This window comes from Camarhynchus parvulus, chromosome 21, assembly GCF_901933205.1.
Source record: "Camarhynchus parvulus chromosome 21, STF_HiC, whole genome shotgun sequence".
Lineage (NCBI taxonomy): Eukaryota > Metazoa > Chordata > Aves > Passeriformes > Thraupidae > Camarhynchus > Camarhynchus parvulus.
Genome location: NC_044591.1, coordinates 2,744,839 through 2,761,736, shown reverse-complemented (window position 1 = coordinate 2,761,736; position 16,898 = coordinate 2,744,839). Strand labels below are relative to the sequence as shown.

The 16,898-nt window shown below is 47.3% G+C and overlaps 1 protein-coding gene across 1 annotated transcript; it reads left to right on the top strand.

The window, feature by feature from the left end:
• Window positions 1-16,412, top strand: PPIH (peptidylprolyl isomerase H). The gene is made up of 10 exons (XM_030963927.1): window positions 1-93; window positions 465-529; window positions 1,067-1,090; window positions 1,583-1,627; window positions 2,040-2,082; window positions 3,553-3,645; window positions 5,149-5,236; window positions 13,331-13,371; window positions 14,556-14,644; window positions 16,210-16,412. Exons 1-9 carry the CDS (start codon window positions 28-30, stop codon window positions 14,622-14,624), a joined length of 534 nt encoding a protein of 177 aa, XP_030819787.1. The 5' UTR covers window positions 1-27; the 3' UTR covers window positions 14,625-14,644; window positions 16,210-16,412.
• Window positions 16,413-16,898: the final 486 nt, after the last annotated feature.

Here is a 16,898-nt window from a genome sequence, read left to right as displayed (position 1 = left end):
TTTCCGCTTCCTGCAGTGGTAGTCGTAATGTCGGCGCTGGCAGCGAATCCAAACAACCCCGTGGTTTTCTTCGACGTAACCATCGGCGGGCAGGTGGGGGTGCTCCTGGACGGGGAGCGGCGGCGCCCGGGGAGGGACTGCGGGGATAACTGGGGATGTCGGAGTGTTGTGGGGATGAGAGAGCACGGGCGGTGCCGGGGGTTCAACGTGGGGCTTGCGGGGCCGCAACTGGAAGCGCTGGGAGGGGCGGTACCAGGAGCCGGATGGCGGGACTGTCGGGTGACTGGGCCCGTCGGGAAGGGCTCGCAGGGGAGAGGGGAAGGACTACGTCAGGAGGAGCATGGAGGGGTGGGGATGAATGGGGGTGAATGAGGTGACCGGATTTGTGGGAGTGCCTGGGGTCGGGCGGCAGGCGTCTGTGTGCGAGGGGATCTGGAAGACTCACCTGGCCCTCGTCTCCTCAGGAGGTCGGCCGCATGAAGATCGAGCTGTTCGCAGATGTTGTACCCAAAACAGCAGAGAACTTCAGGTAACGAGCGGCTACCGTTCCTGCAGCTCAGCTTGGACTGGAACTGCAAAGGCTTTCTGGTGCAAGAATGGCTTTTGGTGGCAAACTGATTAACTGACACCCACCCCAAACTGCTTCACCTACGTTCTGTCTCTCTGTTCTCAGAGATGTTGTGTGGCATCCTGGTCTCTCAGGGGACCCTGTCTGGCTGGAAGGGGTCCTCCTCTGCTTCTTCTGCAAAGCCTCCTGATTTGCTCCATGCATTTAGAGCAGGCAGTGCCTTGCGTCATGGTGGAGGTCTCCTGGCCACCCAGTTCTCCTGCCATCAACTGAGAGATGCACCATGTAAAATCCCACTTCCATTGGGTTAACTCTCTGACTTCTTCACTACAAAGAGTACAGAATATGTTTTGAAATGTCAGGGGGAAGGAGTTACCATTTCCTGTTCCTGTTTCTCTGGGAACATCTCTGATGCAGTAAGGAAAATCCTGTGCACCTGTTGGTGCAGCCCTCAGAGTTCATATGCACCTAACACTCTGTTCTCTTTTTGTTTGCCAGGCAGTTTTGTACAGGTGAATTCAGGTAAGTGGATTATAATGTCCTTTAAGTGTCCCACTGGAGAAACAGGGCTGGGTGAGGTAGAAAGGGTTTGTTTTGAACTTTTTCATGTTATACTAGTACAAAATGGAAGAGAAATCTGCTCTGAGGAAATTGTGAGAGGCTGGAGACTCACAGAGATGGCAGGTTTCTCTTTCTGATATGACTTTTTTTGTGCTCAGGTGACTCTAAAAAGCCCTATCTGCAAAGCCCCCTGCTCATGCTGCACATTGCAGTGGGACCCTGTGAAGGCGATGGTGTGGGTGTTGCAGGGAACAGAGTTATTTCATATGCAGAGCCCATTTGAGGCTTTTTTTTTGCCTCCAACAGCAGCAGCCGAGAGGCTGCGGCACTCAGCTGTATTTCAAGGCAGCTGCTAATGTATACAGCAACTCTTTGGAACTCTGAATTGCTGAGACAATTCTGTGTTGGAATATCTAGTAGGTTGCAGTAATTCTCCTTTTCACTTCCCTGCAGGAAAGATGGTGTCCCTATAGGTTATAAAGGAAGCACTTTCCACAGGTAAATCATCTACTGTTGTTTTGACACTGAATAGCGTGCTTGAGACATACGGGGTTTTGTGACCTGCCATGAGCTATTAGTGGTGTTGGAGACATTTGCGGATCATGGCTAATGTAATTCTGTGGCTCTGGGGGACCTGGGGATGCTGTCTTCCCCACTGGGAGGAATCCCCTGGTTCTGATGTGCCATGTCAGATACAGCATCTGTGATGTAATCACTATCCCTGTTCAAAAGCAATGAGTCCTAAATAGCCTCATATCAACCATTAATTAATATTTGTTGTAGATTTTAGGCTGCAGCATTCACAGACTGTCAACTTCTGTTGCACAGCAAGGAGAACCCCTTTTCATCTTACCCTGAGCTTCTTGAGGTTTTTGACCACTGAGAACTAAGTGTTGTTTTACTTCTTTAGGGTAATAAAGGATTTCATGATCCAAGGAGGTGACTTCGTAAATGTATGTACTCCTGAACTCTTTTTGTCCTTTTCCTCTATGGTATAACATGCTACTGTTTCCAAGGGTCTGTGCTGATTTGTGGGCTCTCTTTCTTTTTTGAGGTATCCAGTAGTAACTGGAGGTATCCTCATAGCATTGCTGTCATCTTACTGCAACAGACAATAAACCACTTGAAAACAAATCTGGAGCCTTGGGTGAACACACATTCTTCCCAAAATATTTTCTCTCTGCAATAACCTGCCAAAACCCTGGAAGCTTTCAAAACTTGAAAAATTTTCTTTGCCCTGTTTTCCTTCCCCCTTCTGTGGACCTCCTCCAGACAAAACACCTCTGTGAATTTCAATTCACATTGTTGATAAACCCGAAGTACAAAACCCAGTGTGTAATGTAAGAGGTCATTTAAATCAAAACTAGCCTTTTGTTACTAAATTTTCTCAAAATAGAAAAGTCTTTGCACCCACAATGGTGGTCGTGCTCTGACAGGAGGATAAGCAGAACATATGAGTAAGGCTGAAGGGCTACAGGATCTCTTCACTGTTCTAGGATCTAGTAAAATTATTTTATTTTGGGAAGTGTTTCAAAATATGAGGGAAGTAATAAAGCTTTTTTAATATAAAACTTGGTTGTAAGAAAGTCTCTTAGAGAAATGACCACAACAGCAGGTGGTTCAGCAACACCAGACTCTGGTAGTTGCTAATCATGACACTGCTCAGATGTCCCAGTGCACTGTATTACTTCCATTGCATCTCAACAAGCTTTACACATTGCTCCAGTATTTGGAATTTATATGTTCTATTTATTACAAAGCCACCTAGGGAGCAAGCACAGTCACACTGACCCCTGAGACAGGGTGCAAGTTTCTTTCTCAGAGCCAAAAGTTTAAGTAAACTACAGAGAGCAGGAGGGAAACGAACAAGGACTGGGCAAGTAGAGCAAAAGGACTTAGTAGAAAGTACAACATAAACAGAAAATCTTTATTTTAGAAACTGTCCTTGTAGAACAGAAAGATTGCTTTCCTATTTCCAATAAAGTCACAGAAAATAAGGTGAAATATGTAAAACCACTGTAAGCCAACTTTTGCCATGCAACCACTTCTGTTTTCTTTGTCACACCATCCTATACTTCTGTGTCTCCTGCCTTTTCCCTTCCGAGTCCTGATGGGTCTGTACCAAGCAATCTGTAGCCTCCACTTCACTATGGGAGGCTTGGACTTAAACTTACCATCTGCATGGGCTTCTGCCAACCTATGAATGCTGAACAATGAACTGTGTAGTTAGAAACTGGTTGCTGTTCTTGTTCTGAAGTGAAACACTGAATGTGTTCACTGCTGGTGTATGTAAATGGCAATGCAGAGTCCATTTTGCCCTTTCCTCTTGCTTAGAGATTTTAAATTAATTTTTAATTTTAATTGTTCTGTAGCAGTTGCTACAGAACAAATGCTGTAGCTGACTGGGTACCTCTGTCATGCAGGGAGATGGCACTGGAGTAGCCAGTATATATAGAGGTCCTTTTGCAGACGAAAACTTCAAGCTGAAACATTCTGCTCCTGGCCTGCTTTCTATGGTGAGTATGAAATAATGGCATTACAGACTAAAATCTTTCGGAACTTTCTCTGTGCCCTTTTCCTAAGTGTATATAATATTTGCTTGGCAACAGAATGTCTGCCATAGGGTACAAGGTCTGCTTTGTAGCTACTAGTCAAGCAGCTACTTTTAGGTCAATATGTTGAGTAACACAATAGTCCTGATCCTGCAGCATCCTTTCTTTGCTGGGACAGGCTTAGCTTGATTGCTTTCAGAAGAGCTTAATTCTTGCCGTTTTCATACAGTGGTGAGTTGGTGGTGTTTTCTTCTTTCCTGATACTGTTGTCAAACACTGACCTTGGCAAGGATGAAACAGAGACATTTGGGAGTTCCAAAGCCACAGCAATGTTACCATGGTATCTTTTAAAACAGACCTTCCTATTCAACATAGTAGGAGAAACTGCAACCATTGCACATTGTCTGGTAGGAACAATACCCTGGCTTTTGGAATAGAAAGCAAATGGAGCCAGTGCTTCAGTGTTCCTATCCACAACTGCTTCTTCCTCAGCTCTTTCAGCTGCTCTGCCCTTAAAACCACTTGCTTCGGACATTTAGTAATTTGGGTTAGTTATTCATCCATGTTGAAAACATGGCCCAAAAAGCTGTCATGGCACAGCTAAGCAGCTAGTGTACTGTGGTGTGAGAGAAGGGATTCACTCCAGTATTGCCAGTTTTGTATTAAAAGTGGCATGGCTCTGAAGTCATTATACTGGGTCAAACCTTGGATCCCAGGAACCATGGATCCTAGCTGGATTCTTTTGAAGCTGGCTAGCATTAACTAGAAAGCCAAAATGACGCTATCCTTTGCAGTCCTGCAGCTGCAAAACTTGACCAGTTCACTCATCAGGACAGAAACTTGCTTTAGTAGCTCCTGGTCGTCAATATGACAAGTGGCATTCAGTGTTGCAGAGATGTTTTCTTAACAGAGTGCAGATCCTCTGGGGTTTTGTACTTGGGTGTGAATAAAATTTCACATCTGCATCCCAAGGTTCCTGTGAGTCCTGTGCCAATACAGTTGTTACTTTTCTCATCATGATCATTGAAAGTTTTTTATTTGTATTCTGAGGAAACCTCACAAAAACCAGAAATCAGCTGGGTTCTTTTCTTGCCCTGGTTTCTGGTGTTCAGTTTTCCTCAGGGTAGTGCTGCAGCCAATAAATACTTGTCACCAAAACGTTCAGCCTTTTTTCAGGAGTCTGCTCTAAAGCCTGGACTTCGGCACAGTTTTGTATTGAACACGCCTTTGTAGAAGTATAATAAATAGTTATTGACGTGGCGCTTGCGCATTCTGGTGTGACCATTTGTGGTGACATGCTACATCCCAGCACAGGGTCTCCTGCAGATATGTATTGTTTCCTTTGGTTTGTCTAGCAATAAGCTAAAAATAATACATACTTAAATAACACCTCTTCTTTATGTGTCTGCCTTCAGTTTTGTTCAGTCTGAAATAGTATACTTGTATTTTGCTATTCTCAACACCCAGGCAAACAGTGGTCCGAGTACCAATGGCTGCCAATTCTTCATCACGTGCTCCAAGTGTGACTGGTTGGATGGGAAACATGTTGTGTTCGGTGAGTACCTGCAGTAAAAGTCTGCAATAATCTGTCGGTTCTCTGGGCTTTATATGGGTCCAACCCCGGCTAGCTCGAACCCAAGCCCAACACGGACTTGCATAGACAAAAGGACAAAAGACGAGAAGCGCTCTTTTCTACGTGGGAACATGTGTCCCGTTTATTCACTTGGGGCAGGACACTGTTGGCACTGTGACCACCCAGGTAGAAAAGAGGACGGGGCCTCCTTGCAGGGCAGTTTTGTGTTTTGTGCCTCAAGGAAAGGGGGCGGGGAAAAAGGACCGTGGCAAATGGGATGCCACTGGGGAGGGGCAAGGGGAGGGGTATCCACAGGGCCAACCACCGGGGGTTCATGGGGAGCAACCATGTGATAGGAAGGGAGAATACACCATCCACGTGACCCAGTAACATTTCTCTCATCACTAGTGCGAGGATAGCTAAATGCAATACAACACCTCCACCTTTTCTGTTAACTTAAAACCAAAAGGAAATGTGCCAGACTATTTCTGCTGCTAATTATGAATTTGCCCACCACTCGTGGTTTGCGGGCCTGTCAATTTGCTTTAGTTCCACAAACTCTGAGCGGTTGACTTCCGCGGTGCTGGAGACCAAACCGTTGATAGCCTTTAAAAGTATGTGATGTAGAATACCAAATGCTAACATGACTAGGAAAAGAACAACAAAAACCAACAAAATTGTCCTAATTATAGAGGTCCACCACCCTGAGATTCCCCAGTTCTTGAACAATCCACTGAACCAGTCCTCGGATTCCTGCTTGACTTGTCCGATCAGGCTTTTCACTTTTCGGAGAGCTGCATGGACGTTGGGTGCTTTTGATGTTAGGTTCATGCAGCACAGTCCTTCAAATTCCTGGCACTCGTGTCCATGCAGCAGCAGGAGAAAGTCTGTGGCTGCACGATTTTGGAGTGTGGCCTGCCTGGTAATCTCCTCGTCTTCTAGGAGGGAGCTGATGGCTGTGGATGTCAAGTTTGCCTGTTTGACTACCCAGCAATCTAGGTGGCCCAATTCACCTAGAGCTTTGGCTGCTGCAACCCATGGAAAGAACAGGGATACAGCAACTCTTTTTGACTTGGCCCAATGAAAGATTTCTGCATCACAATCTGCGTCCAAATTGTGTACGCTTCTCTTATGAATTTTGGTAACCGAATTGTTCTTTTGAGTCCACTCGCCAATCATGTTTTGGTTGGGTGCCAACAGGGACAAACGCCCAATGGTACATGGCCCTCCTAATAGCCGAGAAGGGATTCCTGCCCATGCACGATCCCCACAAATTAAAAACAAACCTTTAGGGAGGCTCTTGGGATGTGAATGGTCTGGATTGTCTGCTGACACATGGCTTAAAACCTTACACCACCTTTTGGCAGTGAATTCTCCTCTATACTGTTTAATGTTGTTAAAAGGTTTGGTGTTGGAAGGTGCGATATCGAAGAAGTGTATGCCGTATGGTGCAGGGGAGGAGCCCAACAGCTCTAACTCTTGAGGCTCCTGAGCAGCTCTGGATAACTTTGGAAGCCACTCCTCTGTGAGGTTTTTAATCTTGACAGTTCGCTGGTGATGGACATTATGTGGTTGTGTGTGATTTGGTTTGGGAGCTGGGGGAGGTATGAGGGTATCTAACTTGTCTGTGAACTCTCCAGCTTGCAATGGAATCCCTACCAGGCAGGTAGACCTTGGGTCTTTTGCTGCTGCTGTGGACAGGCATATATTTTCCTGTTGGAGCGTCTGTGCCAGGGTCACCCAGATGTTTTGGGGCGTGGCTGAGGAGCGATCCACACAGCTGTGAGACTGCTCAGCACAAACAGGATGACAACTTGGACAGGGCTCATTGTGAGGTTAGGTAGGAGGTAGATTTTCTGTTTTACAAAGGAAAACAAACATTTTTAAAAACACATACAAGTTCATGGGTCTGCCAGAATGCAGCTAACTCTCTTAGGAAGATTCTTCCTTCTTTTTCCGGCGGCGTCTTCTCTTGGAAGCGACAGCTGCTTGCTTCTTATCCCCGTCTGCTGGAGCTGGATTTTTGGGGACAAAAGGTTTAACCCACTTTTGGGGTATCCATCGAGGGCCCGAGGGGGTGGATACACAAGCGTAAACATGCCCCCAGGTGACGAGCTCATAAGGACCCTTGGTTTCCCAAGTTTCTGGGTCCTTAATGAGAACTGGTGGATGCTGTGACAACTTAAACTGATTGTTATTATTGAAATGACGTATTACTGGAGGATTAATGTTTTCAAATGAACAATTCGGAAAATTGATAGTAAACAAGGCCTTGCAGAGCTTTTGTTCTGGAGTCATCCACGCTGCAGAATTGCCCTGCCTAGCCAGGACCTCTTTGAGCGTGTGGTGGGCATGCTCAATCACAGCTTGGCCTGTGGGGGAGTGGGGAATGCCTGTCTAATGCTACACTCCCCACTGCTGGACAAACTCTAGGAACTCCTTGCAGGCACACGCTGGGCCATTGTCAGTTTTAATTTCCCTAGGGACCCCCAATACTGAAAAGACTTGCAGCAAGTGCTGTTTGGCATGCGCAGCCCTTTCCCCTATGTGGGCAGAGGCATAAACCGCACCTGAGTATGTGTCTATGCTGACCTGTACATATTTCATGCGACTGAAACTGGGAATGTGTGTGATGTCTGTCTGCCACTCTTCGTAGCTCCCAGGGCCTCGGGGGTTAACCCCAACACCCAGGGATGGTACTGCCTGAAGCTGGCAATTGGGGCAGGTGGCCACAATGGCTCGAGCCTGACTGCGTGTTAAGTGGAACTGATGGATTAGACCTGGAACATTTTGGTGGTGTTGTTGGTGACTTAGCCTTGCCTGCTGAAAGATGTCTGGAAGGTGTGCCATTTCTGCTGGAGCGGCAAGGGAATCTGCTTTGCGATTATCTTCTGTGATCTCACCTGGCAAATCAGTGTGTGACCTCACGTGTATCACATAGAAGGGGTGCTCCTGCTGCAAAACCAAATAAATTAGTTTTGAGAGCAACCTGTGGAGATGCCCATCCTCGATTTCTTTGAGAACTGCCTGCTCCACCCTGGACACTGCTCCTGCCACATAGGCTGAATCAGTAACCAAATTAATTGGCTCTGAAAACTTCTCAAAGGCTCTTACCACTGCGGCTAGCTCAGCAATCTGGGACGACCCCTCCACAAACTCAACATCAGCTTCCCAGTGCTGGGTCTGTGGATTTCTCCAAGTCATCACCGACTTGTGGGAGGCTCCGGATGCATCAGTGAACACTGTAAGCGCCTTGAGTGGCCTACGACTCCTTTTCTCAGGAGCAATGAGGTGGAATTCCTTGTTGAACAGCTTGTGATGGGGCCGGGACTGATACCTGTCCACTGTAGCTGTCCAGGGATAGCTGGAGAATGGCATTGCTCTGGAGCAGGTTGTTGAACCTCTTTTTGGTCAACCTCTCAGGAGAGCTCTTTCCCTCCTTAGCAAGGTGGACTGGAAGGTAAATACACTCAAAGTCACAACCGGCCAGCTCACGCAATCTTACCCTGGCCTTCCAGATCAGCTGAGCTATTAGCTCCTGTGGCTGTGTGATGGTTTTGGATCGCTGATGGGAGAGAAAAACCCACTCTATGATTAGAAGTGGATCTTTTTGTACTTCAAACCACTGGAATATCAACCTGTGTATGTGTGGTAACTTCCCCAAAACAATGAATTCAAAAGGCAGCTCGAGCTTATAACAGTGAGGCTGCCTCTCAGCCAAAGCCTTCTGCACTTTTTGGAGGGCAGTTTTTGCCTCTGGGGTCAGTTCCCTGGGAGAGGCTAGCTCTCTCTCTCCCTTCAGTAAATTGAGAAGGGGAGCTAGGTCTCTGTTTGTGAGACCCAGCCAAGGCCTGACCCAGTTTAAAGACCCACACAAGGAATGGAGATCTGCTAGGGTTTTGGGATTACTCCTAATTTCCAATTTCTGCAGAACAGTGGTCCGCGCAGTGATTTGCAAGTCCAGGTAATTCCAAGGTGGCATCCTCTGAACCTTGTTTTCCTGCAGTTGGAATCCAGCAGCGGTTAAAACCTTAACCACTAGGTCAAGTGTGTCTTGCAGTATTATGTCATCGGGGGCACACACAAGCACATCATCCATGTAGTGTAGGATGATTGCCTCTTTTTTCTGGGCACGCACTGGGGGCAGCAATGAAGCCACGTACCCCTGGCAGATGGATGGACTGATTTCATGCCCTGAGGCAATACTTTCCAGTGGTAGCGCTTCATTGGGGCTTTTTGGTTGGTGGTGGGAACCGAGAAGGCAAACCGTGGTGCATCCTCCGGGTGTAAGGAAATATGGAAGAAACAGTCCTTGATGTCCAGGACAGCCAGTTGCCAATTTTGGGGGAGCATCGTTGGGGAGGGCATCCCTGGTTGGAGAGACCCCGTGTCCACAATTCTTTTGTTTATTTCTCTTAAGTCATGGAGGAGCCGCCACTTATTCTTCCGTGGCTTTTTTATTACAAAGACCAGGGAATTCCAGCAACTAGTTGTCTCTTCAATGTGTCCTTTAGCCAATTGTTCTTCTACAAGCTCCTCGAGCGCCTCTATCTTTTCATTACTGAGTGGCCACTGTTTTGCCCAGACTGGATCATTTTTCAGCCATGTTAACTTGTGGGCAGGGCACTCGACAGTGGCCGCTTCTAAAAATCCGGGGTGTTTTAGGAATGACCAGTTTGACCCTCCACTGGGACATGGTGTCTCTACCCCACAAGGGAGCTTTGTAATTAGTAACAAATGGACGGACGCTGGCCAATTTTCCGTCTGGTCCCTCAATTTGCACAATGCTCTTTGATATCTTTGCCAGTGTGAATCGTCCTGCACCTTGGATTTGACCAGCCACGGGCTGCAAATCCCAATGTGACAGCCATAACCTTTCAGATATGATCGTCACATCTGCCCCTGTGTCAAGCAACCCTTCCACGTGGAGGTGTTCTGTCCCACACATTAGGTTGCATGCCATAATGGGTTTGTCCTCGCCAACCACTTCTGCCCAGTATACACCTGGTGCTTTGTCACCTACTGAAATTTCTGCTGGAACAGGAATGGCCTGGGCGATGATTTGCCCTTTGGCCAAATAGAAGGGTGGCTGTGAACAGCGTGCCAGGAGAATGAGGTTAGGTAGTCCCCTTTGATGGTCATGGGAGCCACCTCAATCTCCATGGGTGTGTGTGCAGTGTCCCCAATAACAAAGTACTCACTGTCCAATCCTGTGCGATCTTTGGCAAGCTCTGCAAGTCCTCTGGCAGGTCCACTCCAATGACCATCCACTGGGTAGACCTGAAAGCAAAAGCTTTGGTGATCACAAGCTTGAAACGCTTGTGAAACCACCAGATTTTATCCTGTAAATGGTTATTTTGTGTTCCCGCATCCCACTTCCCTTCATCCCCCTGTTCTGTTTTGAGGAAGGTTTCCCCCTCAGGGAAGCCTGTTGCATTTATGTCGAGGCACCGGGCGGGTGGGTGCTGGCATTTGGTGTGAAGGGTGTCTTTTGTTGCTGGCTTTGGGGGCAGTCCTGGGCAAAGTGTCCTGGTTTTTTGCATATGAAGCAAATGGCATGTTGAAGTTTCTCTGGTGACATCTGTTGCTTCCAGGGAAGCAGTGGCAGTGCCAGGTACCCTGTAGTTGCCGGGAAGCCCTGTTACTCTCTCTCAGTTCAGGAGCAGAGGGTTTGGGGGGAAAGGTAGGGGAAGCCGTGGGAGGTGAGATTTGCTCTGGCTGTCCTTTTAAATCCCTCTTTAAGACTTCTTTCCGAATCACTAGGAACACAGGAAAAAATTGAGACACTGTCCCATCTCCCTGTTCCACTTTTGCTGTTAACAAGGCTCCAATTTTGTCCCAGGCAGAGACAGAATTTACATTCTGCTGGGTAAACTGAGGGAAATGAAAAGATAACCAGCGTACAAACCGTTTCAACACTGCTTTGGAAACTGTCACGTTTTCACTACTTAGGAGTTCTAAAATTAGGGTATAAATGCTTCTCTGTGCCACAGAAAACCTAGCACCCATGTTTGCTTTCTGCAGCACGTAAATCTGCCTTCTTTACAGCCAGCACAAGCAAAAACTGAAAGCACTGAGTCCACAGCCAATCCAGGAAAGAATCCGGGCAGCCTCCCCCTGCCCTCCTCTCTGGGGAAGACGAAACTGCTTGCGTAAGACCAAGCGGTTATTTTAAAATGGCGATCGGCAGCTGCCGGTCCTCCCGCGCCACGTGGCTGCCGCGTGTACGGCTGGAACTGGTCCGCGCCGCCTACAGGGTCCCGCCGCTGCCCAGGCACTCCGCTCCTGGCAAAAACACAAGCGGCAGACAATCTGCCACCACCCGCGCTGCCGCAGCGCTGGAACCTGCGCACAGCACTGGGTTCACCACGAAAGCCGCCAGCGCCACGAAATGGTGCCGCCGGTCCTGGGAGCCACGTGCCATGGGAACACGCCGCTGGAACAGCGCACAGGCGTTGCTGGAGCGCCGGAGCTGCCCCGCCCACACGAACCGCGCGGAAATCGCAAACCCTCTCAAGACTGGATTTTTTCCTGCACCGGGAGGTAACCCCCACCCTCTGAGGGTCCCCCCGAGGTCCCACTAAGCTGTGCAGGGAATACTCACCCCGCTTTGGGGACTGTGACTGGCTGGAGCATCTGCAATGAAGTTCCTCGTCTCGGATTGGTCCACCATGGGCACGGCGGGTTCCAGATCGTACCCTCTGGGCTCCCCGCCAACAAAAACACGACGAAGAAGTCAGAGGAAGGTGAAAGTCTAAAAGCTAACGTAATCCACTCGTGGAATTACCAGCTCCTTCATGGCCATCGTGGGACGACAAACACTTGGGCGCGACCTGCAATAATCCGTCAGTTCTCTGGGCTTTATATGGGTCCAACCCCGGCCAGCTCGAACCCAAGCCCAATACGGGCTTGCATAGACGACAAAAGATGAGAAGCGCTCTTTTCTACGTGGGGACATGTGTCCCGTTTATTCACTTGGGGCAGGACACTGTTGGCACTGTGACCACCCAGGTAGAAAAGAGGACGGGGCCTCCTTGCAGGGCAGTTTTGTGCCTCAAGGAAAGGGGGCGGGGAAAAAGGACCGTGGCCAATGGGATGCCACTGGGGAGGGGTGAGGGGAGGGGTATCCACAGGGCCGACCACCGGGGGTGCATGGGGAGGAACCATGTGATAGGAAGGGGGAATACACCATCCACGTGACCCAGTAACATTTCTCTCATCACTAGTGCAAGGATAGCTAAATGCAATACAACAAAAGTCCTGGAGTGGAAGCACAGACGTCCCTGCAGGGAAGCTGTTAAAATAAATACTGAGAATCAGAGTCTTCTGAACTGGGAGGAACCCAGAGGGATCATCAAGACCAACTCCTGACCCTGCATAGGTCACCCCAAAAATCCTACTCTGTGCCTAAGAACTCTGTCAAAATTCTCCTGGAGCTCTGGCAGCCTTGGGACTGTAATCATTCCCTGGGGTGCCTGTTCAGTGCCCAACCACCTCTGGGTATGGACTGCTCATTCTTTCCTCCTCACTTGTGCTATCTGAGGGATCTGTGCAACCTGTTGGATCACTGTTGAAATGAATAATTTTTTCACAGGTTAGCTTTTATCCAGATCAGTCTTCAGTGTACTGTATTTGTACACAAATCATTGTGCGTGTGCAGAGGGCACAGATGAGTGGAAGGATTCCTTTCTTCTCCACTATCAGAGAGAGCTGAGCTTTCACCACAGTTTTGGACAGTAATTCTGTGAAACCGTAACTGCTAACTTGCATTTACTGCTGCTTGAACTGTAGGAGTTCCAGACCAGTCTTAAGCTGGTGGTCTCAACCCCCAAATTTCTAGGCACACTACCCCTGTGATGGGAAGAGGCACTTAATCTGTGCTGAATGTGGAGAATGTTTGAAGAGGGATTGTTTCCTTTATGAGTTTAGAGATCAGTAACAAATCCTGAAGTGCCCAATAGCTACACACTGCCCAGGGCTTTTCAGGAAGGACAGAAATGTGTGTACCTGTGATGAGTGGGGGGGAACAAAGGTAAAAATCAGCCATATTGAAGTGGATAAATTTTCTCATTCTAGGTAAAATTGTCGATGGGCTGTTGGTCATGAGAAAAATTGAAGTAAGTTTGAATATGGCTACTTCCTTGTGAATGTCTGCATTGGAAAGTTATGTACATGATTAAGTGAGTTGTCTTGCTGTCTGTTTACAGGATACCAGCTAATACCAGTGTTGATAACTGGCATTATTGGTTGTCATCATTATAATGTAGCAGGAAATCTGTTGAAGCACAGGCTGTCATATGAGTTGGCTTTGGAAATGCTAGGATCTTGTGACTGTGATAGTCTTTGAGCGGGGATTGCGCTCTTGGCTTTATTTGCTTTGCATTTGTTCAGAGGCTGAATTAAAAAGTTGTTCCATCAGCAGCTCAGACAAGAGCATAAAGCATCTCACTTCTTTGCCATTGACTGGGATTATTCAGCGGATGCAAAATCATCAGTTCTGCTGATCTACGATCAGCATGTTTAATATGAAAAAATTAAGCTAATCTCCTGATAGGCTTCTAGGAGCTGAAGATAAATACAGTCCAGATGATGGTTGCTGCCAGCATCAGGCCTGGGTGTCATGGCAGGTTAATGAGTAGATTTAACAAATAGCAGCAAGTTCTCTGAGACAGCCAGCATTGACTCCATGACACATGTGGGATAATGTGCATAAGGGTCTCTAATCTAGAAAGTGAGGCAAAACACAGAGCTGTTGGGCTTTGCGACAAGGTTACACAGAAGGAGTAGTACCGCGTGGTATAATTGCTGGAGCATTGTGGTGAGCCTGCTTTGGGTATTGGTACAGTGAGACCAAAGTAAAGAAAATTAGAGATTCAGAGAACAGCTGAGTCTAGCGCATCAGGAGGTTCAGAATTAGGGTTTCTTTGCCACAGTCTCTCTCCTTTCTGTGTGAGCACAGGTTTGTTTTGCTTGTGGCAGCTGCTTTTAGTATCAAAGCCAGAGCAGCCTCAAGTATCTCCATGAGGAGCTCTCCAGTTCTTACTCTATTCCTTCCCTCGAATTCAAAGGACCAGCCTCTGGTCTGTGTCCCAAACCTCTGCTTACAGAGGGAATTCACCAGCTTATGGCTGGGCCTGTTGCCAAATGTGTAATGGTGCTTTTCTGCTCCTCAGAGCTGTGTCTGGAATTCCCTGTTCCTCATGTTACAGAGATCTCTCTTAGCCAATCTTCCAGTACCTGTCACTCCCTGAGTTTGCTGTGCTTTCATAAGTTTCAATGTTCTGTATTTGTTTGTCCCCAGAACGTGCCTACAGGTCCCAATAACAAACCCAAGTTGCCAGTTGTGATCTCTCAGTGTGGGGAAATGTGAAGTGATGAAAAAGCAATGTGGTAAGTCTCAATCTTCACAGGCACAGTGCCATGAACTCTGGGCTGCTCTGCTTCTTACTTTTCTCTTGATTTATTTTCACATTTCTTTGAACCTGCAGAGAGCTGTGTCAGCTCATTGAAAGACCAGAAAGTGCTTCTCTAACAGCATTTGTTTTTTGTCAGCTGAAGTCCCAGAACTGGCTTCCCTCCAAGCTGCACAAACACCAGAGGCAGCACAGCAGGGATAAGATTTTGCAGCTGTAGTCGAGGAGAGGATGGGTTTGTGGGAGCTTTTTCTTGGATTGGGTTAGGCTGCCTTGAAGCCTTGATTGTAGAAAGTGGATGAAAGGGAATTACAGCAGTTATCCCTCTGGCATTACCCAGGCAGTCTAGCTGGTGGGAAGCCTCACTTTGACCTGCATATTGGAGAACTTTCCAACAGCTACAAAAAGCAGATTATCCATGGGTGGGACAGGCAGGGATCAAGAAAAGGAGACGAGAAAGGGAGGACTTAAGCCTCCTTGCTCAGTATAGCTGTAGGACCAACATTACTGAAGGACTAAGGAATACCATTTTGCATAGTCTTGCCTTGACTTGAAAAGAGTACCACTGTCTTTATCTGAAGAGAGATGTTTCCACTATTTACTGTTCAGGCTTCATTTTGGTTAAACCAATAGTCTCAGGCTAACATACAGTAAGTATTCTGTTTCCATTTGTCTGCTCAATTTACTGTAAAAACTACGGGTATTTAAACAAATCTGTCTAGATTTCAGTGTGTTGGGCTTCAGTTTGTCAAAAATCGGCTGTATTAGCCTTTTGGTTGCTGATTTTTTCCACATTTCAGGAGGCAGTTTGGACAAAAGCACATACTTACTCAATTCCTTCACAGAAGGAATTGCCCACAATGTTCCTTCTTTTGTAATGAAGTCTCAGAGACCTGCAGCACTTCAAACTCTTTGGAGCTCTTGCTATTTGATGAAGTGACAACAGGGAATGTAATCATTCTTCCATTCCCCTGGTACTTCTGGTGGCATTTACAGGCTTTTGAAAAAAGCCTGCTAGCAAGGCTGTTCCTTTTCTTGCAGAGCTGTGCTGAAGGGTTGGGTTCCCTTTAGTGTTGTACTCAGTCCCAGACTTTCTTATAATTTTGGTTTGGAGTACTGGGTCTCTGGCCAATGCCCAGCTTGAGCCTGGAAGCTTTTCATTCATAGGTGCAAGGCTGGTGCCACCTTACTTATTTGCAAGCCTTGCTGCACTCTCATGTCTCTCATCTGACTGGGGATGAGAACAGCTTTTGCATTGCCTGATGTCACACAGCCACATCAGCTACTTGTCAAGATCCTTGAAAATCAGCTGGGAGAAAGAGGCACTGTTGCTTTTAACTTCAGAAGTAGGTGGGTTGCCTGACAGGCAGATTTAGGAGAACTCCTGAGTTCTCTGGATGATGAAAGCTGGTGTGTGTAGCAGCTGGCATGCTCTTAAAATCACTGTGTGGCCCCCAGTGTCACTGCACAGCCTGGCTGTTGTAGGATCTGTTGGGAATGGCTGTCCAGCATTTAGACTTACCTGTTTCTTTTTCCTTTCAGTGTTCCTTTACTGGTGATTAGACCTGTGCTGGCTCTGTGCAATTCTAATTCCAGCCAGCTCACCTACTGCCCCAGACTTCTGCACAGGCCAGATCCATCCTCTTGAGGTTCTCCTGAAATTATTTCATAATGGGCATCTTTTTTTTTTTTTTTTTTTTTTTTTTTTTTACATTTTGAAATGTAAATAAAGAATTTTTTAAACATCTGCAGTGCACATCAATTAACATTAGTGGGAATGGATTCCTCTCTAGGTGAGAAGGGCTGTAATATCTTCAGCAACATGTATTATCCCTGGCTGGTTCAGTCAGGAACATTTACTGCATGGAATTGAGAGAAAGAAGGGGTGACAGGAGTTTGGCAGAGCTGTGCTGCACCAGCTCTTTCACTCAGCAGGTAACTACAATTGCCTGGCTGGCAGAAAGGTTCTTGGCATCTTGCGAATCTCCAGAACCTTTGTGTGTACAGCCTTTCTGAGGCATGAGGAATTGGTATAGAACAGATTCCACCACCATGAGTGCTGTGCTCTGAGGAGAGTTCTGATGTAAACAGGTGTCTTTCAGCCTTCCCTTAGCACATGGTAGCACCAGGCCATTGAGGTGTTATGTGCCACATGTGTTGGAGGAGGGGTTCACCTGGGTACTTACAAAGGCGTTGGAGCAGGCTTGTTGTATGGGAAAACCAGAATGGTG

What these genes read in the sequence shown, in the direction of transcription:
- PPIH (XM_030963927.1), top strand. Translation starts at nt 28, where the DNA reads ATGTCGGCGCTGGCAGCGAATCCAAACAACCCCGTGGTTTTCTTCGAC. An exon ending in ACGTAACCATCGGCGGGCAG is followed by an intron (nt 94 to 464) that starts GTGGGGGTGCTC and finishes TCGTCTCCTCAG; the next exon opens with GAGGTCGGCCGCATGAAGAT. An exon ending in TGGTCATGAGAAAAATTGAA is followed by an intron (nt 13,372 to 14,555) that starts GTAAGTTTGAAT and finishes GTTTGTCCCCAG; the next exon opens with AACGTGCCTACAGGTCCCAA.